General features: G+C 29.0%; 3 protein-coding genes across 3 annotated transcripts; 1 reads left to right on the plus strand and 2 right to left on the minus strand.

Moving 5' to 3' along the window:
• Positions 1 to 6,495: 6,495 nt before the first annotated feature.
• Positions 6,496 to 9,558, minus strand: bys (Bystin). The gene is made up of 8 exons (XM_085192886.1): positions 9,344 to 9,558; positions 9,153 to 9,267; positions 8,839 to 9,079; positions 8,586 to 8,742; positions 8,283 to 8,474; positions 7,991 to 8,199; positions 7,307 to 7,457; positions 6,496 to 6,611 (listed from the first exon to the last, which is right to left on the minus strand). Exons 1-8 carry the CDS (start codon positions 9,476 to 9,478, stop codon positions 6,531 to 6,533), a joined length of 1,281 nt encoding a protein of 426 aa, XP_085049012.1. The 5' UTR covers positions 9,479 to 9,558; the 3' UTR covers positions 6,496 to 6,530.
• A 1,904-nt stretch (positions 9,559 to 11,462) lies between these two features.
• LOC146534589 (uncharacterized) lies at positions 11,463 to 17,563 on the plus strand. The gene is made up of 5 exons (XM_085192890.1): positions 11,463 to 11,591; positions 13,863 to 13,998; positions 14,387 to 14,539; positions 15,963 to 16,114; positions 17,257 to 17,563. Exons 1-5 carry the CDS (start codon positions 11,506 to 11,508, stop codon positions 17,456 to 17,458), a joined length of 729 nt encoding a protein of 242 aa, XP_085049016.1. The 5' UTR covers positions 11,463 to 11,505; the 3' UTR covers positions 17,459 to 17,563.
• A 1,214-nt stretch (positions 17,564 to 18,777) lies between these two features.
• Hacd1 (3-hydroxyacyl-CoA dehydratase 1) lies at positions 18,778 to 25,013 on the minus strand. The gene is made up of 4 exons (XM_085192891.1): positions 24,621 to 25,013; positions 21,168 to 21,285; positions 20,138 to 20,367; positions 18,778 to 19,094 (listed from the first exon to the last, which is right to left on the minus strand). The coding sequence occupies exons 1-4, from the start codon at positions 24,710 to 24,712 to the stop codon at positions 18,839 to 18,841; spliced, it is 696 nt and encodes a 231-aa protein (XP_085049017.1). The 5' UTR covers positions 24,713 to 25,013; the 3' UTR covers positions 18,778 to 18,838.
• Between the last annotated feature and the right edge of the window lie 55 nt (positions 25,014 to 25,068).

A 25,068-nucleotide genomic window follows, 5' to 3' on the forward strand; every position in this document is an offset into this window, starting at 1 on the left:
TTATATAATTCATTATTGAGCTATATTATTTATTTTAAAATTGAATGTACAATAATTCCATAATTCATTATTTTATAATAAGTATTATGTAAATATGTGAACAACGATTTTTACGTAATGCTAAGTACTAAATCCTGTTATTGTTATCTGGTGAATTGAACAACTAAATAGGGGTGACGACTGCTTTTCAGAATATAATTTAACTATACGTACACATCTTAGACGCTCAAAAACCTTATAAATTATATTTTTATATAGGACAAATACGTAGAGACCCTCCACTCTTAAACTGGACTTACAAACACACACAATTAAATATATATATGTATAATATACGCAGTTTGTCATTTATCATTCAGTAAAAGTCCAAGAATAATTGACGTCATTTAAACTATTATAAACTTAAATTAAAATAAAACCTCTCTCCTCGTATTAAAACAAACATGTACGATTATAATTTTATCTTATTTTTTTTATTAAAAACTATTAAAGAAATTATTAATAAGTTAATTTAAACGTAGTCGTCACATCCCTATTATATATGTATGTATGTCAGACAGCAACTATAATATTCACTGCAATTAACGTCTGCTTGTAAAAGCGACTCTTATAACATTCCATTTTAACTAAGAGTTATTGCTAAATTGTGGCTCAAAGATTCTATGGTAATGTATTATCCTAATTACAAAATAAGACATGTCGCCAATATATCATATAAGCAATAATTTTTTTCATTATAATAAGAACAGGTATCTGAATACGCTATACATTTAATTATACGAATATGCGGCTAGTATCAATAAAAAGATATTTGTATAATAGTGCTATTTTTTATGTTATGCTTACTAAATTATAATTCTTAGAAGTATTGAGCTTACCCTTAACAGCTATCTAGCACGATATGTTGGTAATCTTTTCTTGTACGTAAAAAATTTAATTGATTTTGCCTAAAACATTAAATAGTTGCATTTTTTAACTTTGCTATTCTATAAAAATTGTGCAAAAAAAGCATTCAAATCATGCATTTGCTAACGTTATCGAACATGAAATATCTAAAAAGTATCTAAAAAGGCAAGCAATTCTTTGGTAAAACTTTAATTAATGCAAATGCAAGCATCCATTTTGTTTTTTCAAATCTTTATGATGTATTTTTTAAATTTTCAAAAAGGGCTGCCACGATGCGAATTCGGCGAAATTCGGCCGAATTTAAATCAGCAAACACAAATTTACTCAGTTTAAAATTTGACAGACATTTTGTTTCAACTTACATAATAAATAACCAACCAAAATGTTAATTAAAATTAATGTATGTATCTAATCTTCAGCTCTCCTCTATTTAATCTGTATTACTTTGCTCGTTGCCTGGAAATGCTTAACGCAAACTCTTATGTTAATTATTATTAGAATTCCAGTTTTTCCTTTATTTTTTATATATACTTATACAGAAAACAGAAAAATATAACATTTATTTTAGTCAAAAGCATAATTTGTAGGATATTCTTAATAGGTAGACCTAGAGATAAGTTGGTCAATTGAAAAATGTATTTAGATAACTTACAAGTTAAGTCAAGGCTTTGACTATTGAACAATATTTGTTGCTTAGCTAATTACTCTAGTACGCTTCAACTAGATACCTTTTTGCTTTCATAGGATTAGTAGAGTATACTTATTAACTTTATAATACCAACGAATCAATTTTATCTGAATGTTTAGTTTTTAATATTTCATATAATATCAATTTTTTTTTTATGTTGAAGCTACGAAATAGCAAGATACATACAAAAATCATGAATTAATATACTTGCCTTAGTAAAGTGAAATTCATACATTAAGAATATAAAAACGAAAAAAAGAATAAGTATATAAAACTATTCTATTTTGGTCATTATTTTAAAAATTAAATACATCTTATTACCTTTAAAGCCAACCTTTGCCTATGGATTTAAAATTTATAATAACTCAGTGACTTCATTGTTTTTCGTAACGCTATGGCTTTTGAGGTCAGTATAATTTAAATTGATTTAAAATTCCTAATTGATAATTCACAGTCATTATATAAAATAAAAAAATATTATTCATTTATTTTCATTCACGACACGAACTAATTAATAGATTTAATTATTTAAACAGTGCTTTGTTTTTTGCATTAATTGACAAGGCATAATTATTTCACAAAACATAAGAATATTCTTTAATATAGTGTAACGTATCTTTAATTAACAATAAAGTAGAAATGTATCTACGTTAAACTCATAGTATATCTTTGTACGCTTAGAACGTTAACCGGCACACATTTCACTTCTATTTTATAATATGTTATAGTTTATAATAAAATTGAGTACATTTTTAAGTCATAGTTATCAAAATTTTTCCTACTGTTGAACTGTATTTACTTACCTATGTTTCTTTTATTTTGATGATTTTATTTATATTTATAATTATCTTAATTGTTTTTTATAATCTTAATATAAAGCAACGGACTGCTTTTTTATGTAACTATATAGTTTTTGTTACTTTAAGATTTGCCCGCAATATTTGTAATGCATACTTACTTAGCATTAGTAAAATTGTCGATGTAACTGCGGTTAAACTTATATATTTGTTATTTATATTTATATAGAAGACAGTTCAAATTAGACTAAAAAATTCTGATATCTTTGATGTAAACCTACTTACCTTTGTTACCTGACATTACCTGAGGGACAGTGATCATATTATAAGATAAACATTTAAGTATTGTGGCTACGAAATAAACGCTACAAATCTTTTAGCATAGTAAACTTGTATAAAGATATTCGCTTTATCATTTTAAAAATTGTTGCCTTGAAATTAATTTTAGTCACAAATACCGGTTGTCTCAGCTTTGAATAATCCCACATTTGTATGGTTCTAGAATATTATACTGATAAGTTTAGTATTTTATATTTTAAAAAAACATATTATATGCAAATTAAGGCGTGCATAATAATGTAATTAGTAATTTTGTCTGTGATCGAAATTTTATATTGTTAAGCTGAAAAATAAGCGCACGTTATTTCTAAGTTTCAATGCTATAATATGTTTTACATGTTCTTAAAATTTACCTACAGTTGATTTTGTATTTGTATATAAGTAATGGTATTTTTTACATAATCTTGTTTCATCAACATATGCACTAGATGTTCTAGCAGTATCTATAATAAAAATAATAGTCTAAAACTCTTGTTTATATAGCAATTATACGACTTTTTGTAAGATAGAAATTTACTATCTACTTGATTAAACTACCAAAAATGTTTAAGTTGAAATATAATAATATACAAATTACAATAAAATACAAAATACGTATATAAATCATTTGAAATTTTGTATAATCTGCATTCTTTCCAAATCTTCCTAACATTCAATGGTGCATCTTCACACTTAGCAAAGCTCGGGAAGCGGCCACATATACAAACGTGTAAACGGAGTGTTTGTGTGTTGTGTGTGTGTGTTGTCTGTTTGCGAGAGCTGGCAAGAGCTGATACAGGCTAGAGAAGGTTTTTGAACACAATTCAAATTAAACTAGTGGCAAGCGTATGCAGTTTTGTTTTAAAAATATCGACAATCACGTCTGTGTGCTTGTCTGGCTGCAACATACTAACACACTCGCAAGTCTCAAGCCTCGCTAAGTATGTAAATGAACCATAACAGCGCACAATTAAAACTGCAATGTAAACAAGAGACTTTGGAGGGGCACCCAATATGATTGCGTAAAATAATACATAATGGAGCTGGAAGGTAATTATGAAATGTGTCATATTATAATATCATCTATCTTGACAACTATTACATTTACGTCATTACCTAAAGCTCCAATGCAAATTAAATACATATTTTAAAATGTTTACGACATTTTTATATGAGCAAACATTGTTATCTTATTGTAATTCTCACAAATTCTTTAAAACTTTAAACGAATGAAAAAAACGTTCTTTCTTTTAAAGCTATATTAATTTATAAAAGCTATATTTATTTTATATTTAAACATACGTACTCGCTTTACGACACGTGCTCTTTTAAGTTTTGTTAAACAAAATATGTTATGCATGTTGCGTGTTATACCTATACCGAAAAAGTCTAAAAACATTCCTGAACGATATTGTACTACTAAAAAATGTAAAATAAATCATTGTAAAGTTGGTACTATAGTGGGATACACAAAACATGAACAATTATTTCAATTTAGCAAATATGCTTAAACATTTTGTTTTATTTGTAATCTGTATTACTAAAACGAAATGTGGCCTTTTTAAACGATTTTAACGGTTTTAATTTAGTCTGGAATCCCACGAAGGGATTTTTAATAATATTAATGTATGCATGATACTATGTACTACGTGAACACATCCGAAGTTAGCTTACGAATGGAAATATATAAATATGATGTAAACTACAATAACACAAAAATTAAACGTTACAAATATACCAGGGTAACTAATTTAATTGCTATTAAATTAATAATTTTCCTTAACGCCATTAATTAACCACGGAGCTTAAGAACTTATTACTTAAATCTCAATAGAAAGTTGATTGACTTATGTTTCAGCTATATTATATTGAATTAAATATGGATTGCGGGAATAGATCATTCTTACTCTATTAGAAAAATAAACTTGTCAACGCAATTAATACATTTAAATTAATTTAGTCTGTAAAATTAATATCAATATTAATTTTACAGACTAAGTTTATTCTGTCAAAGGGTGACATCAATGAATGGTTTAAGGGGCATGTGGATATAATAAAGGTCCTATGGGCCGAGTGAAAAGACGTCCCTGGCTCTATGTGCCTTTCCTGACGACACCCTTGACTCTGTCATTATAAATTCCGTATTAATTCTGTATTAATCAATATTTTTGTTTTATTTTGCTTTAAAATAAACACAAATGCAATCACACAAATAGGTATGTAGTATACGATTTGTATAATTTAATACTGGTAGTAATGGAAATGTAGTTGTCATCTTATTTTGTAAAAGATATTTAAAACAGCTTACTTTTTATTTTTTTTTCTTTCGAAGCGGAATTGTTTTAACATTATAAAATTCGACATTAAAATCGAAACCAAATTAATTTAACTGCATTTTCAAATGTCTTATCATGTTAATAATTTTTAAATACTTAGCTTTATATTTTGTCATTGAACTTGATGCCGTATAATTGTATGGACACTTTTTATACCCTATTATTAATGTTATATCTAAGTATTTGTTGACAAACTGTACATTTGTACAATGCTATACATGTACTTAAGTCATTGTAAACTAAATCGAGCACATTAGCCATATTATAGGTGAATGAATATTTGAACTGCGCAAAATTCTCGTTGAGTACGTATCTAAATAAATTCAATGAAAATAAAAATATCACGCACATGCGATTTCTTGTTTTATTCTAGTAGCCAATATTAATATATACTTTGCAAAGAATTGCCACTACATCCTTACGAAATCAGCCTATATTAATATAATATTTAATTCGTCTACACTTTAATTTTGTACAATAAATATCAGACTTATCTCTATTATTTAGTAAAATTGACAACAAGCCTTATTTTAATTTTATTTTACGTTTTTGAAGAAATATCTTGCTTCTTGTTAAGAAATTTATTTTTCAAGTTCAGGAATATAAGATTTGTCTTACTGACATTTAGCAATTGTCAGTTGTCAGAGACATAACAGTGACACATGATATAACCTTAAAATTATGATTAATGTCATTACAATTAATATAACATTTTTTTTCTATCATAATGAATAAAGATACTACAATAAACCCAATAAAATGTCATAAATGTCGACAAATATTACTTACGAATATGGCTAATACTTACGAATCGTTTTGTGACGAAAAATGTGATAGTTATAATTCCAAACTTTTTGTATATCTTTTAGAAGACCAGTTACCTTCTTGGATAAAGAAAAAGATAGATGAAGAACAGTGGACTAGAGGAAAATTACTTTGTGAAAAATGTGGATCAAAAATAGGATCGTTTGATTTCATTTCTGGAAGGAAGTGCAGTTGTGGAAAGTCAATTTTACCATCAGTATACTTTGTAACCAGTCAAATAGATATACCAATATGTTTTTCTAACTTAAGCAATTCGTAATACATTTTTTTGTTCCTAAATTTATTTAAAATACTTAACTGTAAAAAATCAAATCAAAATAAGAAATCAGCTTACACTGTATCCCGCACACAGCAGAAAAGGCAGAGGGAACCTAGTATTAAGACACTTCGTCCCGTGCTTTGAGTGTCTGAATTCAATGCCAGGCTTTTACGTTGATGCCAGAGCGAATGAATAAATAATAATTCCCCCATTTCTGCAGAATTGTTGAGGCAATACACGCTGAGTGGCAAAACTCAATGCCTCACTATGCCAGAGCTGTTACCAGAGCAAGTAAAAATACTTTTTGTAATTTTTCAGTTTCTTTAATATTTAATTAATAATATAACTCTTAATAATAAAAGCCTATTTATAATAAAATATTTATTTAATTAAATGTAATTCTATTCAACAGCCATACAATTTGTTATTTCTTGATTAACTTCTATATCTCTACATGTGGCAGAGTGTAATTCTCTTCGAATCTGGAAATAAAGATTTAATTCATTAAAAGCTATTTGAAAGGCTTTATATGTATGTGTGTGTGTTAATTATTTCTATTGGATTATATATTTCGCATGTTAAAAATTAAAATGATTATAGGTTAGATTCCTGCCTTATAAAGAAAAATATAATTTTATTTAAATAACTCAATTTAAAATATACTAATTGAATTCTATGTTTATTCTATTAATAATATTATTTTACATTCATTAATATTAATGCTTGTTTATAATTTGTAAATAAGTAAAGAAAAATATTCATTGTAATTACTGTGCATTGTCAGAATTTTATTCATAATCTACTGAATTTTTTGAGTTAGTAAAGAAATGTGGAATAACACAACTTTTAAATAATGTAACTTTTAGCTTTCGAAAAGTTAAAAAAGTAATGAATATTACTTAGATATAAAAGATTTTTGTGAATTTAATGTCTAGACATTTTTTTACTGCCAAGTAAAAAACTGAACAATATGACATTGTTGCACACAAAAAATGTTGTCCAGTATTAAGATAAAGATTCTTAACTCAATGACACAAATACCTGCTTGAAAAAATGATGAGACAGAAAATGATGTGAAATTACTGCATTATATGTGAATCATAGTTTTTTAAAGATAATGCTAAATTGTAATAGATTTTTTGAAGGTCTATTCCAGATATAAAAAAAAATTACTTACTTCATGAGTTACAGTTGGATGAGACTGTTTCCTGAGCAACTCTAAGAGTGCATCTCGTTGTTCTGAAGAAATATCCGCTTTGTAACGTTGCACAAATGTTAATAATGCCTGATGCCACAGCACTGGCAACATCCTAGTTTCACTTTGAAACCTGAAATATTATCTGGTTTCTTTTACAATTATCACTTAAGTTTTTTTTGGTTTCACACTGTATCCCTCATTTAGCAGGGTAGGCAGGGAGAATCTGACGACCTAGTGTTAAATTAGTTCATACTCATTAAAACACTTCCAGTCCCCACTTTTCACTGAATTCTATAGAGGCATTGTGTGTAAAATTCTTAGTTTTTAAGTAACATTCTTAATTATTAAGGTAGACCTAGTATTAAGTCCTAGTAGTAACTCCTTTCGCCATTAAGACACTCTTGTTCTCCACTTTCTGGCGAATTGTGGACATGTAGTGCCTGAAGGAAGTCAAAGTCGCACTTGCCTAGTTACCATTGCTGCTAATGGGAATTGAGCCCATCACACTTAAAGTTGTATGCTTGTGTACCCCTGCGCCACAACAGTAGGTCAAAGATCAATCATTCAAATGGATCATTCAATTTGTGAATTGGTCTTTGTGTATTACTGCAAATATCTGATGTCTTGCAAACACATGAAAGGACTTTAATAGAAAGTATTTACCTCAAAAAGTGAAATACAACAGAATCCACAACTCTATATGGAAGAGCATATTTCTTGTCAAACAAAATTCTTAGGAATATTGAATTTGCACCAGTGTAGTCCATTTCAGCAATCTTTAGAAGAGCTGCACTTGAATGAAGTACTGGGACTGAATTTCGAGCTAAAACTGAACCAATGATAATAGCTTCACGCAATGTACAGTCACCAGCCTAAAAAAAAAGAAAAAAATTAAAGAAAACTAAAAAATTATTAAAAAATAGAGATTTCATTCTAGCAAGTAATAAGCACTTACTTCTAGCAATGGTAATAGTATACCCTTCATAAATGCTCCTGGTTTAAATAATGCCTTTCTTAAAGCCTGATATAGGTGAAAATTTAATCGTTTATATTCTGCTAAATCATCCCTTACTCTTGGTAATAATACTAAATTATAGAAGCGTTGTGCCATTTTTTCTTTTAAATTGGAAGCAAAGATTCTTGTTGCCTGTAAAAATAATACACAGTTATAGTTAGAAAATTAGAGCATAATGTGAGAAAAACATTGCTTATGTCGCTATGCATGGAAAGAAGTGAAGCTGCATAAATATATCAATACCTGATACATTGCTGCCGCAGACCATGTTGTTGGCTCTGTAATATATAATATCTGTTCCCAATTTTGTAAATGTGGTACCATTTTAAATGCCTTTGGTAGCTTTCCCGATCTATACTTTTGTAAAACATTTCTGACACCTTCGTACATATCTTTTATTCTAGAAACAGTATAATTTCATTAACAACATACAAACAAACTAAGTAGACAAAAAACAATGAGTATTATTATATTAGATAAATAGCAACAGACAAACCTGGGATCAATATTTTGTAATTTTAAAGTTTCTACATCTGAAAATTGTGTGTGAAGTTCAGTATGTTTATCTGTAATTTTGTCTTTAATAATATCTGCCAAAGTACGAGTTTTTTCTGGTTTAGATGACATAAACATTTTAAGAGCTTCCTCATCTTCCTCGTTGATCTCAATATTATCATAATAAGTATCTGGTTCAAGTTCATCATGATCTGATCCATCATCATTATCAGAAGCAGGATCTGAAATTAATATTTCATAAAATCATTCTATGGTTTCTGAGAGAGACAATAAAAAAGCAATTACAAAACATACCATTAAATGAAATTGGAAGAGATGTTGCTGAAGAAGAAGTTATTCCACTACCAAGCTCAGCTTGTTGTTTCCTTGCCGCTTTAAGAATTTTTTTGGATAAATCTGCGTTTACAAACTAACATAGAAAATTAGAAAATCAAGTTAAATTTAAATGCTAATTTATTGAATTTATGTTTACGTCCTCTACTTACATCTTCGTCATCATCATGTCTATTTTTTTCTTTTATCCTACTTTTATTTTTGACAGAACTTGAAGCTTCAATCTGGTCCGCAAGAGCAACATTTTTGCCGAGTTGTGAGGGTTTTACTTTCTTCGCTTTTCCCATATTAGAGTATTATTTTCACTAATTCATTTACCCACGTGCTAAGTTAAGATAAATTTATTTGACAATTCACAATTGACATTGACATTACAAATCAGATTTTTTCAATTGTCAATGTACTGCAGTTAAAAACAGATTATTATTAGTTTCGTTATAACAATCTACATTAGAAGATGTTTAATTATTTACATTTTTATTTTATTTGCGGTACACAAATTTTAAACACACCTATTTATTTATTGTACTAAAAATACAAGTTCTAATAAATATTTTTTCATTTCGTATATTTATTATTTTTGAAAACAATATTGCTACTAACACTTCGATGCACGAGCGGTATCGATGCATCACTACCATTCCCACTCATATAAAACAGGCACTCAGTCACCAAGCTCCTCACAGGCAGCCACATAATGCTTGTGAACAAAAAAAATTGACTTTTAATAATATATTTATTTATTAAAAGGAAATGAACCGATATCTTTGCACTTTTGCCGTCTGATAGGTAATTCATTGATCCCTTTACTAAAAAAAACCATTCTATGTTATGTCAGTATTTAAAAAAAAAAGATCTTATGAAAATGAAAAATTTTATTACTTTAATCTCAAAGTTGTTTATTTTTGCTTACATGTTTACCTATTTATTTTTACCTATATGTAGTTTAAATTTCTTTATTTGTTTTTAAATAGATTTTTTGCTTGTTATAATGGCATGATTACTAATGTTACCTTACGAATGATACCATATTATACTAATTATGTATTTAATTACATGAAACACCGGGATTACAAAAACAAGATCTCATGAATGTGATAAGTTTGTTATTTTGATCTCAATTTTTTAAAATATCATTATTACCTACGTATTTAGTATTTATACGTATTTTATTTATGTTTAATTAAAAGGAACAAAAAATATTAAAAAAATAATTAACAATCTCTTTTATTGTGATGCTATTTTCTATTTTTCATATTTTCTTACTACCTACAAATTACATTAATAATTCAAGCGCAAATAGTCTTTGTCATCCATAATTAATATTCTGAGAAAGAAACCTTGGAAGTCACTATGTCAGTAGAAATCAAATAAATACAATTATTAATCTTCGTTGCGTCAACCACACTCACCTCACTAATGGATTGTTTAGAATATTTTTAAATTCGCATTTATAATAGGTATATGTATATTTGGATCGATATAAAATCTATGTCCATTTAAAATTAAAATATAAAAACGAATATATTATGCTTGTTGAAATTACGTAAGTTATTAACCGTATATTGATTGATTCTTAGTCTCAACTCTAGGCCAAGTTAGTGTATTTAAACGTAACTTACGTATTTTCGTCTGCGGTTACCTTACTAGAAACGGAACTTTGTTTATGTAAATTCATTCCTATTTTAAGTAAAAAATCCATCATATCTATACGAGAGAAGGTATTATTTTTTATATCATGGATTCAATTTAAAACGCTTTTTTACACACTTACAAATAAGTTAAGAGGATACATACAAATTGCGACATTAGGCAAAAACCAATGTAATATAGAAAAAACACCGGTTTCGTCTACGTAACTGATTTTAGTTTTTTCTACGATTTGTTAGATTTTATAGTTGTAAGAGTATATATATATAGTTGTGAGAGGTATTACAAACGATACATAATATAAAAACTAAAACAGCTCCCGTCTCCCGCATGTAGCAGAGTTTATGAAAAGAACCTAACATTAAGTTACCTAATATTACTCGGTTCTGTTTCGCCGCCGGAATTTGAATTTCGAATTCGAGACTGCGTATTAAGTAAGCAGGGAAACTTAACGCCGTGCAATTATTTATAATTTATAATATTTTGAATCGTAATGTTTTTTATATTATTTTTGATAAATAACAAAGAGGCTATCAAAAATAATGAAGATATACATCATAATTAGTTAATTATTACGATTACGGTTATCAATAAAATATGGATTTGTATAAAAACGTATAATACCTGATAAGCTTATGAGTAATAATTCAATTGCGTTAGAAAAATGAAATCAAATAAATATAAAGCTTTTATTATATTATGTGCCGTGCTTGTTACGGAAGCTAACGTTATTAAATCAAACAGCGCTGTGTACGTATACTTACTATTTATTATTAAATTAATATCTACCTACTGCTGTCCCTTCATGTGTTTCAAAAATAAATACAGTGGGTAAAAAAAGTATTTGCACACCCTAATTTTTTGATGTTACATCTACAAAAAAACAGAATGCTTTTAGTTAATTATTGTATTTAATAGCTTAATCTATATATATTTCGAATTGGTTAATAAAATTTCTCAGAAAATAGAAATTAGAGAATGAGACGGTATAAACACATATTTTAAAGTCAAATAAGTATTTGCACACCAACCGGCTTGTACGTATTTTGTAAAAAAAATCAATAATAAATGAAAGAAAAGACACTTAATATTTTGTGTGCATTCCATTAGCATCAATGATGGCTTGCAATCTCCCTGGCATCGATTCCAATAATTTGGACGTTGTTTAAATTGAGATTTGAGCCCATTTCTCCACCAAAGCACCCTTCAAATCATTTTTATTTAAAAATTTCATTTTCCTCAAATTTTAATTCAGCAGATGCCATGAATTTTCAATTGGGTGGATGTCTGGCGTTTATGGCGGAGTTTTCAGCATTCTACGGACATTGTACATCACCCATTCCTTAGGTTTTCATAGCTGTATGCTTAGGATCATTGTCCTACTGAAAGTAGTATGTCTCACTTACGCCTAATTTCGATGCGCTGCAAGACAAAATATCGCGCAACACTTTACCGTAATCTACTGCTTTCATTATTCCTTCGATAAAAGCCAAGTTTCCCACACCATTTTCTGTCATGCAGCCTCAAACCATCACAAGACCACCGCCGTGTTTGACTGTACTATGCACATGTTTCGCCTGAAGTTCAGTATTTGACTTGCGGCACACAAATGTTTGTCTGTCCGTTCCAAAAAGATAAAATTTGCTTTCGTCAGAAAAAAATAAAATTGTACCAAAATTTTAAAGGGGTATTTAAGTATTCTTTCGCGAAAGTTAGTCTTTTTGCTATATTGGCCTCACTTATGAAAGAATTTTTCCTAGCTGTTCTGCTATGAAGACCACCATTACCCAGTACGTTTCTTACAGTTTGGGCACAGACAACCTTACCTGAACTTGACGCGATATCATTGCTAAGCTTTGAGCGCTTGTAAATGGTTTATTTTGTACCGATTTTAAAATTTGTCGCCTTTCTCTCGTACTGAGCTTCTTCGGAAGAACGGACCTTTCCTTATTTTCAACACTACCCATTTCATCTCAGTTTTTTATAATTTACTACACAGTCGAGTAATTTAACTTTAAATTTGACCCGATTTGGGGTTAACTTCAACCTTCATTACGGAGTAAAATAATTTCTTCACGCGTCGATAATAACAGTTCAAATTCTTTCGGCATGTTGGCTTCAAGATTTTTTCTGAACACTAAACAAATGTCTCGTTATTAGAATACGTTTCCCGATGTTCACATGTATACATACAATGTTCACATTTTACCTAAAGTTGCAAAATGTCGCGGGAATAACATTGTATCTAGGGAATGGTTGGTGTGCAAATACTTATTTGACTTTAAAAAAGGTGTTTTTACCATCTAATTTTTTTATTTCTGTTTTCTAAGAATTTTTAATAATCAATTCTAAATATATATAGATTAAGCTATTAAATACAATAATTAACTGAAATCATTCTGTGTTTCTCTAGGTGTAACTTCAAAAAAATTAGGTGTGCAAATACTTTTTTTACCCACTGTAAATATTATGCCTTTGCTTGTAACTCATAAAGGTGAGGCCAGTCAGGGCGCAGGCACAAGCGTGTGACTGTAAGTGCGACAGGTTGCGGATTTGATTCCCACACGAGGAAATAAGTATTTAATATTTTCATTTCTTCGCTCTGTTGACAAGGCAAAGTCCGCCATTGAAGTCAGCCAATCAACACACAATGCATCCAGAATTTGACGGAAAGTGGGAAGAGGAAGTAGGCGGTTTATTATTACGAGAAATGTTCCCAGATTTCCTCTGCCTACTCTGATATGAAACTTATAATAAAAAAACTATTGAAAGAAATATAAAAAAAGATAAACAATTAGGTATACTTTGTAACATACCCATTAGTAGATATACAATTATCAACACGTGAAGCAAAGGCACATTGCATGTTCCAACAATGACCCGAGTCTTTTTATTAGTCATATTTAGTTTTAGTTTTATAATTGAGACAATTTAGTGTTTCTTTCAAATAGGTACCTAGTGTTCAGCTTCCATGTCGTTATATCTTGTATTTTAATAAATATATTTCTTTGTATATTTTAGTGCAAAATGGAATAATGGCATATCTGCGAAAGTAAATGACTATGTTGACAAAACTATATCGATGATTGTACCGTTCATGCAGGAAAATGGTCTCGATCCCATGGAACTGCCAGATATTGAAGAGGGATTTGAAGTCGTATGTAACCAATTATTGATTACAATTAAATATTACACTTTAATGTAATTTAATGCTCACTAACGACCCGCTTGCCGTTTCGCCCGCCTGGAATATACAATTATTTATTTATTAATCTGAACTACTTTTATTATCTTATATTTTTGTAGCATTTTTTATACAACCTATGAAAATTTATATGTACGTAAGTGCGTACGTAATTTATATGTGTATAAATAGTATGTTGAAAAATGTTAATAAATTCCTAATAAACAATGATTTTCGTTGACAATTTTGTACTACATATGTTTGTATTATCGCTTATTATATATTTTTGTTATATAATAAGGAAGGAAGAATATGTTCGCTTAAACTAATGTAAAATATTTATAATAAATTATAATTTTAGAGACCTCTACTTATCACATATAGCGCCTGGTTGAAGCTTACCCAAGGAAGGATGACTGGTCTTGTTAATGTCAGTCGTTCTGGAGATCAGAACGTTAATTACTTTGCGAAGATGCTCAGAGTGCGAGTGCAACTCCAGTTCTCCGATCTCGAAGTATGATACTACCACATAACTCTTAAATTAATGTATACTTCTACAAAATATTTGCTACTGTCAATACTCTCCGTTTTACATTTTCTGCCCGAATTCAGGATATTGCGTGTTGAGCGACGGAACTCAAGTCCATCAAGACAGTCCCAGAGGCAGAGAATCAAAATAATCCATTTTTTTCCAATAGGAATCGAACCCACAACCGGGTGGTTGTTTAGAATTGGACGGTTGAATCTGTACCTATTTCTAATATATTTTATATATATTATATGGCTTATAATTTATTATTTTACTGTTAATATTTTTTTTAGTTGAGGGACACGTGACCATTTCATATATGGTTTTATGTATTTGCCCTTCTTTAAACAATTACTTCTCGTGTGAAACTTGTAAATAATAAGTTATTTAATATTCATAAGTTTTTTATAATAATATAGACAAAGAATTAGTAAGACATAAGAAAGTGATTAATAATTAATTCAACATCCGATAAGACCGTATTTAATAGCTTTAATAAATAATTTTATTATTAACTTCGATGAGGATGCCAACAGAGTAGGTAATAACAGTAAAATATTCGCGTTAAAACGTTATCGTAAAGGACGATTTAATTAAAATTTAAAACGCTTGTAAATAAAAAATAATTAAATAAATTAATTTCGTTATTTACAAATTTAAAGCTTAAGAGTTTCTTTTTAATAAAATTTAAAATATATTAAACTAAATATGGAGACTATAATTTTATATCTGAATTTTAATAATATGATAACATAAAGTGATAACGTGTTCTAATTTTTGAAATCTTAGATACCTACTAGTACATTTTGCGTATATTATTTGTTAGTTTTACCTATGTGGTTTTTGTTAGTAGTTGGCGTAATTTATCATGTGACTAGAAAATTGTCGAAGAAATCAAATTACATTTGATAAAATCTTATTAAAACTACCTTTTTAAGTAATTCAAAAGAACAATAAAAGCATTTGCTATTTTCACTTTCGATATATTTACCTAGGCATCATCGTTTTGTAAACAACATTCTGTAAAATGTTATAACTTTGTTATTTATTTACCGATAAAAAAAAACGAACGCCAAATATTAAGAGAAGCCAAAATACAATAGTGAGAACTCAATAAATCCAGTTAAGCCGTTTCTGAGAATAGCATGTACAAATGCACCGACAAACAGAAAAAAAAAATCATTATTTTTGTTTCTATTACGTCATTAAATATCACCATAATTTTTTTTTTCTCATAAATCTTCCATTTACGATCCTTTAGGATATCATTATAAGTATAAATAGATGTGTACAAATTTATAAACAACATAATAAAAAACGCCAACTACATGTATTTTAACACCTAAATATACGAGCGTTTAAATGTTTCAAATTTATATACTTATTAAATTTTTTTTCCTATTTTTAGTTCAACTACAGATATTTAGTTCAAGTAATGAACATTGGTCCCAAAGGTGGAATTGTCGGGTCACTGGATCGCTTCGTCATTATCGCTGATGTCTTAATTGATTTTAATAATGACGAAATCCAATTGCAGCAATTCTCTATAGCCGACCGTGGGTGAGTATTTATTATTCATTTTTATCAGATAATAACTAACTAACTAATCGTATGATAGGCTTTTAATTTAATAATTATTATAATTTTATTGTTGATTGCCAACACAGTTTATTCATCTTAACGATTTTATATCTATAATAAATCACTATTATATAATGTCGTGAACTCGTGTGTACTAGCTACTTAGCTGGCTAGTGTAATGTCGTTTTAAACTTTTGAAATTTAATTAATACTGATATTTTTGTATTTCTTAATACAAAATAATGTTTCTATATCTGTGGTTTTCAAACTCTACCTTTTTTATTAAAGGTTTTTTTAATATGGTATTTTTTTTGTTCAGTCTACTTTTTAAAAAAAAAAAAAAAGAAAGGGACTTTATCATCCATAAAGACATTTACGACATTAAAAACGAAATATAAAATTATACTGAGTGAATAATGTAAACACATTGTAGCCGATGCTGTCGTACGTTTTAAATCACAAACTACTTTTTAATTACTAATTATCACCTTATATAATGCAGGCAACTTTAATAACTAATAAAAGGTCGATAAAAAGTTAATTTAACCTTTAAGTTTAGTCTTTGCTCACCTTTATACCTAATGACGATAACCTTGAATCGTTAATGTATTGTAAATAGCCGGTTATAAAATAAGTATTAGTTATTTTAAATATTATGTCTGTCAATATGTTTGTTGCTTAATGAACGCCGAGTTACCTAGTGAAATTTTTGCTTGAAGTATTATAAGCCTTATATTATAAGCTATTTAGTTGATATTTGTGTAATTATACATAGTAACATATGATTTTATTTTCAAATCATAAAACCATTTCATTTATTAAATACATCAAAATGCCCTAAAAATATTTATAAGGAATATAGAGGTGCTAAGAACAAAAATAAGTTCTTTTTACATAAAGACCTTTTAAAAAAATAAGTTGCCAGACATAATAATTTTGATGTAGCTGAAAAACGTATGGTGGTCAGTTTTCGTTTTCTAAAAATGATTTTCTTTTCTTAGTTGGAATATACACACCTATCACCTACGCTTTACAACTGTAAAAATATTATATGAACAAAGTAATAAATACAATTAATTATTATTTTCACATGATTGACCTATTATATGTATTGTTTACAGACGACTACGTGTACGTCTCACTGGGAACCTATTGTACGATTGGTTGTTGAATCCTCTCATTGGAGTATTTACGAGACTCTTCAACGGTATCATATTGACGGTAGTAGAAGCAACCATTCGTAGTGTAGCGACGATAGCAATCAGCTCTATCAACTCCAACATTCGTGAAGTCATTGCACTTATCGAGTCTTTTAATAAATAATACACGAGTAATCAAAATATAATTACATTTTTTTACAAATTTTATAAATTGTACGTATTAAAATATAAAAAGAATTAATAAATATCTTCTTCAAGTTCTTAATAATTATACCTATTAATTTGGATCACTACTACTCATGCAAAATACCCACATATGAAGCTACTTATTTACTAAAAAAAACATTTTTAAAAACATTACTTAATGGAGTGCGAATCAATAATTTTTAGGGTTCCGTATCTTTTTAGAAAAAAGGGAACTCTTATAAGATCACTTACCCGTCCGTGCGTCTGTCTGTCTCGGTAACACTTTGAGATATCGAGTTAAAATTCCAGCCATATACTCTCAGGTCTACGCCAACATGATTTAAAAATAAAGATATGGCACTCAACACGCAATGCCTCCAGAATTCGGCAGAAAGTGGGGAACCGTAGTGACTTAACACTAGTTTCCCTCTACCTACCCTGCTGTGTGCGGGATACAGCGTGAATAAAAAAAATGACACTCTAATGCATGAATTATTTGCCAGCTTCCTTTAAGATAAAATAATTCAAAAATAATATTCAACGGTAGGACATAGAGACAGAAAACTTGTTTGGACGTGACGCAATTGATCCAATATTTCCATGATTTCAAATATTTCCATCAATTCCGCACGACATTTAGCTGAATGGGAGAAATGCCTATATATTTTTAGAATGATAGCTTTTACGTCGATCTAATATATCACATACTCATGTTATGCAAGATGTGAACTTTTAATGTTATATAATCGTTCTTCTTAACGAGATTTGTGTAAACAGAATAAATTAAGCCAAAGTTTATATTAGCATTAAATTATGTTTATCCAATTGTCCACATAGTAATTTTGTTATATGGTCGGCTGTTTCATCACTTCTGCAATTTATTTTGTATGCCTTTTCACAAACATGAAATATAGCACACTTATTTGAAATATTATTCGGTTTTCCTTATTATTACTTGCATTCGTAAAAATGGAAAAAAATCCTCTCTGTTTTTATTCCTCTAATGTTATTTTCGCTAATTCTTGACAATTATTATTCTACTCATTACTGGTTAATTAAACACTAAATATTTTATACTTAGCTCCAAACTCTACCCAGGTATAAATAAAAATTAAATACTTATACAGTTTTTAGCCGATAATATATTAATATAAATTGCCAATTTTATTTATTCGTAAAAATTTTGGAAATTATATTGTTATATAACGTCATTATATTGTTATATAGCGTCATCAAATTAATAATCGTATAAATAAATTATAAGCAAGTTCAAAGTAAGAAAATTAAAATACAAAGTATGTAAAGAAAACATTTATAATTTAATAATAAATTATTATAATTTTTGGATATGTTTAAGTTAAGCAGATTTCTTGGAGTCATCCGCCAGCATCTTTCGTCTTTGTTTTAACATATGTCCAAAGAGGAAAGGAAATAATGGAACATATAAGAACATGTAGAAAATTAGGAAATAATAGTAGTTAAATATAAAGTTCCACTTATTTGGCATTAGTATGGTAAATAGCTGTTTTTCTGCAATTTCGTCCAATGAATGATACATACAAAGAAGCTCCCCGGTTATACCTATAGGATACAACGCGAGGAATGTCGAATACCTGAAAAAATTATGAAATTATTTTTTACTTACATACTGTATCCCGTATATAGCAGGGTCATAATAAACCTTGTGTTAAGAGACTTCATTCCCTAGTTTTAGCCCAAATATCGAGACATTGCGAAACTCAACGCCGCTCTTTGACTTGTTACTAGAGCATGAAAATAATTCATTCTCCCAAGCGGGAATCGAACCCACAAACGCCACGTTTACAGTTACTTTACATAATGCAATTCATATTATGCAAAAATAGATTTTCAAACAAATATACTTGTATTTTAATTAGGACCTAAGACCTCTTTGACTTCAGTTGTATGGAAATTATATGGAAAGTAACAACTTTTTGTTTTTTATTTTGCACCTACAATAAACTAATAAATATTATTCTAATTATTACATATTTTTAAATTCCATTTTTACGAAATTTCATCCGAAATAATCATCTTGAATACCTTGCCCCAATACAGGCCCCAAAAACAACATTCTCTTTGGGCTTATGTAAAGGACTAGTCTACATACACCAGTATTTAAAGATATGAGTCAATTAATTGTTTTTAGGGTTCCGTACGTTTTAAGAAAAAAAAAGGAAGTAACCGCTAGTTCAAGTGAGGTACCAGACGAAAGGGCTATAGCTAGGCTAAGCTTGAATTAACAAAACCCTCGGTGGGCGAGCCCGACTCTCGCTTAGTATATTATAAAAAACAATAAATAATATAAAAATATTTACAAACCATTAAGAATACTCCTTCATATTACAGAAATAATCTTAAAAATATATACTACATTAGTTATAATAATAGCTAATTGCATGTAATTTATAACTTATATAATAATATTGTATCTTACTAATATTATAAAATACGTCAATATGAATATTCATTCTAATTTCAACCACCTACTGATTTAGATGAAACTTTATAGTATTAGGTAGCTTATATATCAAAATAATAATAATTTACCTTAATTTACTTAACATTTACACGAATATATCACTACTTATTCATAAGAGCTGATATTAGCTGGTATATGGTATATGGTACTCACCTAAAGAACAGTAGAAGTTGTGGTACCATGTTTAGAAGATTTAATGCATAATATGCGTAACGTATTATTTCTGTGATAGACCAAGCTAGGACGCATATAGGGAGGCCGGGACTCGACTTGGCTGACTCGGTGGCAAGTAACACCCCGAAAACGATGAACACGCGCGAATATACTTGCATTAATACAACCACAACGCCAGACGGCACCAGACGTATGGCTGCGTGTACTATCTGCAAATATTAATAATATTTAATAAATTAAATAATCAGCTTCACGCTGTATATCGCATACAGCAGAGTAGGCAGAGGGAACCTAGTGTTAAGACACTCCGTTCCTCAATTTCTGCCGAATTCTGGAGGCATTGTGTGTTGAGTGCGAAGATATGGAAATATAAACGTAAATAAATATTCCACTCGAGTGGGGATCGAACCCAGAACCCTCGCGCTTACAGTCACACACTTGTGCCACTGCGCCACGACGGTTACAAAACAATGTAAAATTTTAATAATAACATTTGTAAATTGTATGTTAGCAAGGGCAAGTCTAATACAGATTAATTATACATCTATGTTAAAGATCACATGTATATAATAAATTATTAGGCACTCTTTGTTTATTATATGCATTCACATTATTTGAATACAAAAGCTTATTAGTAAGTACAAAAGTCCACATTCTCACAGAATTTGGGTGGGCCTAAAAACTCCAATATACATATTTTTTCTTATACATATTTCTTCCCACGCAAGTTGATTTTGAATATACTTTTTAAAAAACATGTATTTATTATTATATATTTAATAAATACATATTTTTAAAAAAATCACATAATGAATAATTAATAATAAAATTCATATATAAATCAAAGATTCGGAACTTTTCTTTGGAAGGTATCACATAATTTAACTTAACAGTGCCAACCATAATAATTTAGTACTTACGTCGTATAATTAAACCTATTATAGATATTATATAGATACACCTAATTATAATAAATGGTATTTTATAATAACACATATAAGAAACAAACCTCTAATAGGGCTGCGGTTTGGAATACGAGCACCGACCATCTCACTTCATTCCAATAATTATCCAAGGTGCCACGATTCAAGAAGTAACTCACGGTTTGAAGCAGCAAGTAAGACCATCTGAATAAAATAAAAAAATATTTTGGTTTTTATTTTTGTTCATAAAAAAAATAATCGACACTGTATTCTTAAAAGTATTTATGCTATTGTCATTTAGATATTTTCGCACATATTTTTCATTTCGCGAGGCATAGAAACTTATTTACCAGACCAAAGAAATAAAAAAAGTAAAAAGTCACCATAATTAATTCTAGTTTGTCCCAAGTGGGAACTAAAAATTAAAAAGATTATAAATTACTAAATTATCATAAATTTTAATATTAACGGATCGTTCCATTCGCCCACATGATAATACATACGACTCTATCTTAGTTATTAAGACGGTTCATTTTGAAAGTTCTTATCAATTATAAAGCTCGTATAGATATCATAAAATTATCAACTATTTTTTATTTTATTTGTTATTGAGCTTACGATTTTTTACCAGCTCTCTCCAGTTTTCTCTCTCTATTAGCAGTTTACTCCGCAGTTTATCAACACGGGTCACCTAGGGTCGACTAAGGTCTTACCTTTCTTCAATACACTTACGAAACATATTTATGTTCACTTTTATATAATATCTATAGATAGATGTACAAATGAATAATAATTTAACCCCATAAGGCAAACTCTACAATTTTACCATTTCCATTTAAAAGAAATTATGTAAATACAATAATATAATAATATATATTCCGAGTTTTTCTTCTATCAGCTATTAATATTGTTGTATTCTCTATAATAGAATAATGTATGCCTCATTTAATTATGTAACGTGAAGCCGCCTACATGTAGTTTTTTTATTTGTTCGGTGACAGTTTGAAAACTTAAAAATTTGTCACAAGCTATAATTTTCAATTGATATTTTCTTAAAATTTTATTCCCAAACATTTTGGTCCTTTCATTTCGAAACATCCTCACTCTGTCGTCTTTCAAATGACACCAAATAAATGTTACTCTCAATTTTCCACCTAACTAATGAATTTATCTTCGAATTACGTACGACTTGTAGTACGAGTAATTTACGTGATATCTCTAAAATTAATGTTTAGAATAACATTTATTTTGGTGACCTCTATCACCTGTATCAATCACAAACCTACCCATTATCATATGTCTAGTAATTATATACATTATTCATCACTCATGGTAAGGATGAGTGATCCTTTCAACCAGCTTCAACCACTTGCCTACATCTTTCGTCATTCATAATAATAATAATAATAATAAAAGTCTTTATTGCACATTTACAAGAATTACTTACGATGAATGTATTAGGACATAAAATGCACAAAGGCGGCCTTATCACTAAAAGTGATCTCTTCCAGGCAACCAATCCAAGGATAGGATACATCTAAGAGTAAGGGCAAAATGTGGTGCAAAGCTTACGTAAACTTAATAAATATAAAACCTATACATACAATACATAATACATATAGATATACACATATATACATATATACATACATATATACATAAATACATCATTATTGTAAGGAAAGAAAATACTTAGTTAGACGACTTTTGAATATAAGTAGGGATTTGGAGTGACGAATGTCTGAAGGAATCATATTCCAGAGTTTTACCGCTTTCACAGAAAAAGATTCACCATAAAAGCGCGTGTGAGCAAATGGACACTTTAGTCGGTTGTCAGATCTTGATCGAAGTTGAAGTTGAGAGGATGTATCAGCGCCCAAGAAATGAAACCGGGATTTTAGATAAGAAGGACTGAAAGGATTATAGATGATAGAATAAAGGAGTGAGAGGATGTGCAAGTTGCGGCGGTGTCTAATAGTAAGCCATAATAACATACCTACACCTTTACTTGTATCCGCTGTTCTATACACTATTTATTAATTATGGATCCTTTTGCACAATATATTTTTATCTTTTTTTATCAGTTTCACGCATAGGGCAGAGGGAGCCTAGTGTTAAGTCACTCTGCCGAATTCTGTAGGCATTGTGTTGAGTGGTGAAACTCAACGCCACGCTTTGCCTCGTTACCAGAGCGAATATTTGAAAATATAAAATACTTCATTTCCTGCCCCGTTCGCAATCACACGCTTCTGCCTCAGCGCCACTACTGGCCTCCTATATTACTTAATCTATATCTATATGGCTTTAGATATAATACCAGGGGAGTGCATCTCTGTAACTACCAATATATATTTTATTAATTTTGCTTATCATATTTCCTTTTTTCTCTTTTCTCTTTTTGCTCATCATTTTTCACATGCATGACTATGATATAGTACAATGTTTTTATAGTAGAAACCTAAAGTATTTTCATGAGAGAATCTTATAACGGGAAAATGCTTTCGTCGAGTTTTTAGTTTCTAAACATTTTTTTTCTTTATTATTATTGTGTAACGTTATAATATGTGCAGATATATTGACATTCCTACGCATCATCGTAACCATAGAACCGTTACTTTGTTGACGGTGGCCGTTACTTGTTTGTTTATTGTATTTAGATAAGTTTTAATAAATATAATCAATTATTTGTTTAATGTTAATTAATTAACATATTTTTGTATGTCTAAACAAAATATACAGTTTATTAGAAGCAAACCTCAAAATATAGTTTACGTGTAATTAATTAATAATATTTGGCGCATTCAACCTGTGTGATACTTTTGTAAGGTTAATTGTTACTTGCTCTCGTTAAAATAACTACATAGATTACAATATAAATTATTTATAGTAAGGCTTTTTTCTTACTAAGTGTCATTAATTTACTTCTGAAGCCCACGGACGAAATTGTAGCTACGGCTTTGTATTTTATTTAGTTTTGTGTAGGTACATACTATACATATTACAGAATAGATCATTTTAAAAGATACATTTTTTATTAGTTTAAAAAATCATATACATATAGCGCATACCTGAACGAATATTTTTCACGAAGTTAAAGAGAAAAGACGTACGTGCCTAACAGACGTAAAGCTAGCTTAACAAAACAGTTTTCTCCGGGCGTGGTTAACTTTCTAAGTATTAAGTATATTTGACATTTAAAATTTACTATTTTGTTTTGTGGAAACGCTCAATGTGAAAGTTGCGTAAATTATGCTTTGATTAATTTATTGTTTAATTATGTAATATGTGACTTGTATATAATATAATATAGTTATTATTTCACATTATAATTTTATAACAGTACTAATAAATTACAATTTCTTTAATTATCAAAGTCGGATTTTTGTAAACACAATTACGAAGTTACGATAAATTTCTAAGTTTAAATAAAATATATACCTAGTTCATAAAAAAATATTAAAATAAAGTAGCTTAATATTTTCAAATAATATATAGAACAATTACAAATGTACAAAAAAAATATCAACAATATTACTTACCCCAATGTTTGAACACTGTTGTAGGCTAGTAGATATAATTTTGCTAAAGCAGAAGGTTCCGATTTACTCTTTTTTTGAACTTTGGCCGACATTATAATTCAGTAAATTTTAACATAAAATATTTATTTGCAATTTAACAATAAACACGATATAGTTCGCTTGCGTCATCAAAGTAAATAACTACAAGTGCCTATCGGTCTCGTAAGACTCGATAGCTCTATAAGACTATCGAGTTCCGACTGAAATGAATATGTAAAGTGTAGACATAAGTGTTAATTTCCTATTCAACTTAATATACTATATTATGTAAATTTGCAATGCCATCGGCTACTATTGTAACAGAAGTTAGTAAAAACGTACGCACAGTTGACATTGGCATATATTGAAATAAAAATTAGCCTATGAAACTGTCATTGAAATATGTCAGCTGATGTCAGCATTTTTTTTT

This window comes from Heliconius melpomene, chromosome 11 (genome assembly GCF_056956725.1).
Source record: "Heliconius melpomene rosina isolate 202511_hmr_F chromosome 11, ASM5695672v1, whole genome shotgun sequence".
NCBI lineage: Eukaryota > Metazoa > Arthropoda > Insecta > Lepidoptera > Nymphalidae > Heliconius > Heliconius melpomene.

Excerpts from the sequence above, each read along its gene's own strand:
- Hacd1 (XM_085192891.1), bottom strand. The coding sequence starts at position 24,712 with ATGTCGGCCAAAGTTCAAAAAAAGAGTAAATCGGAACCTTCTGCTTTA. Across the intron at positions 20,368-21,167 it reads AAACCGCAGCCCTATTAGAG|ATAGTACACGCAGCCATACG; the intron begins GTTTGTTTCTTA and ends TAATATTTGCAG. Across the intron at positions 19,095-20,137 it reads CAACTTCTACTGTTCTTTAG|GTATTCGACATTCCTCGCGT; the intron begins GTGAGTACCATA and ends TAATTTTTTCAG.
- bys (XM_085192886.1), bottom strand. The coding sequence starts at position 9,478 with ATGGGAAAAGCGAAGAAAGTAAAACCCTCACAACTCGGCAAAAATGTT. Across the intron at positions 8,200-8,282 it reads TACTATTACCATTGCTAGAA|GCTGGTGACTGTACATTGCG; the intron begins GTAAGTGCTTAT and ends CTTTTTTTTTAG. Across the intron at positions 7,458-7,990 it reads GTTGTATTTCACTTTTTGAG|GTTTCAAAGTGAAACTAGGA; the intron begins GTAAATACTTTC and ends ATAATATTTCAG.
- LOC146534589 (XM_085192890.1), top strand. The coding sequence starts at position 11,506 with ATGAAATCAAATAAATATAAAGCTTTTATTATATTATGTGCCGTGCTT. Across the intron at positions 11,592-13,862 it reads ATTAAATCAAACAGCGCTGT|TGCAAAATGGAATAATGGCA; the intron begins GTACGTATACTT and ends TGTATATTTTAG. Across the intron at positions 14,540-15,962 it reads TCCAGTTCTCCGATCTCGAA|TTCAACTACAGATATTTAGT; the intron begins GTATGATACTAC and ends TCCTATTTTTAG.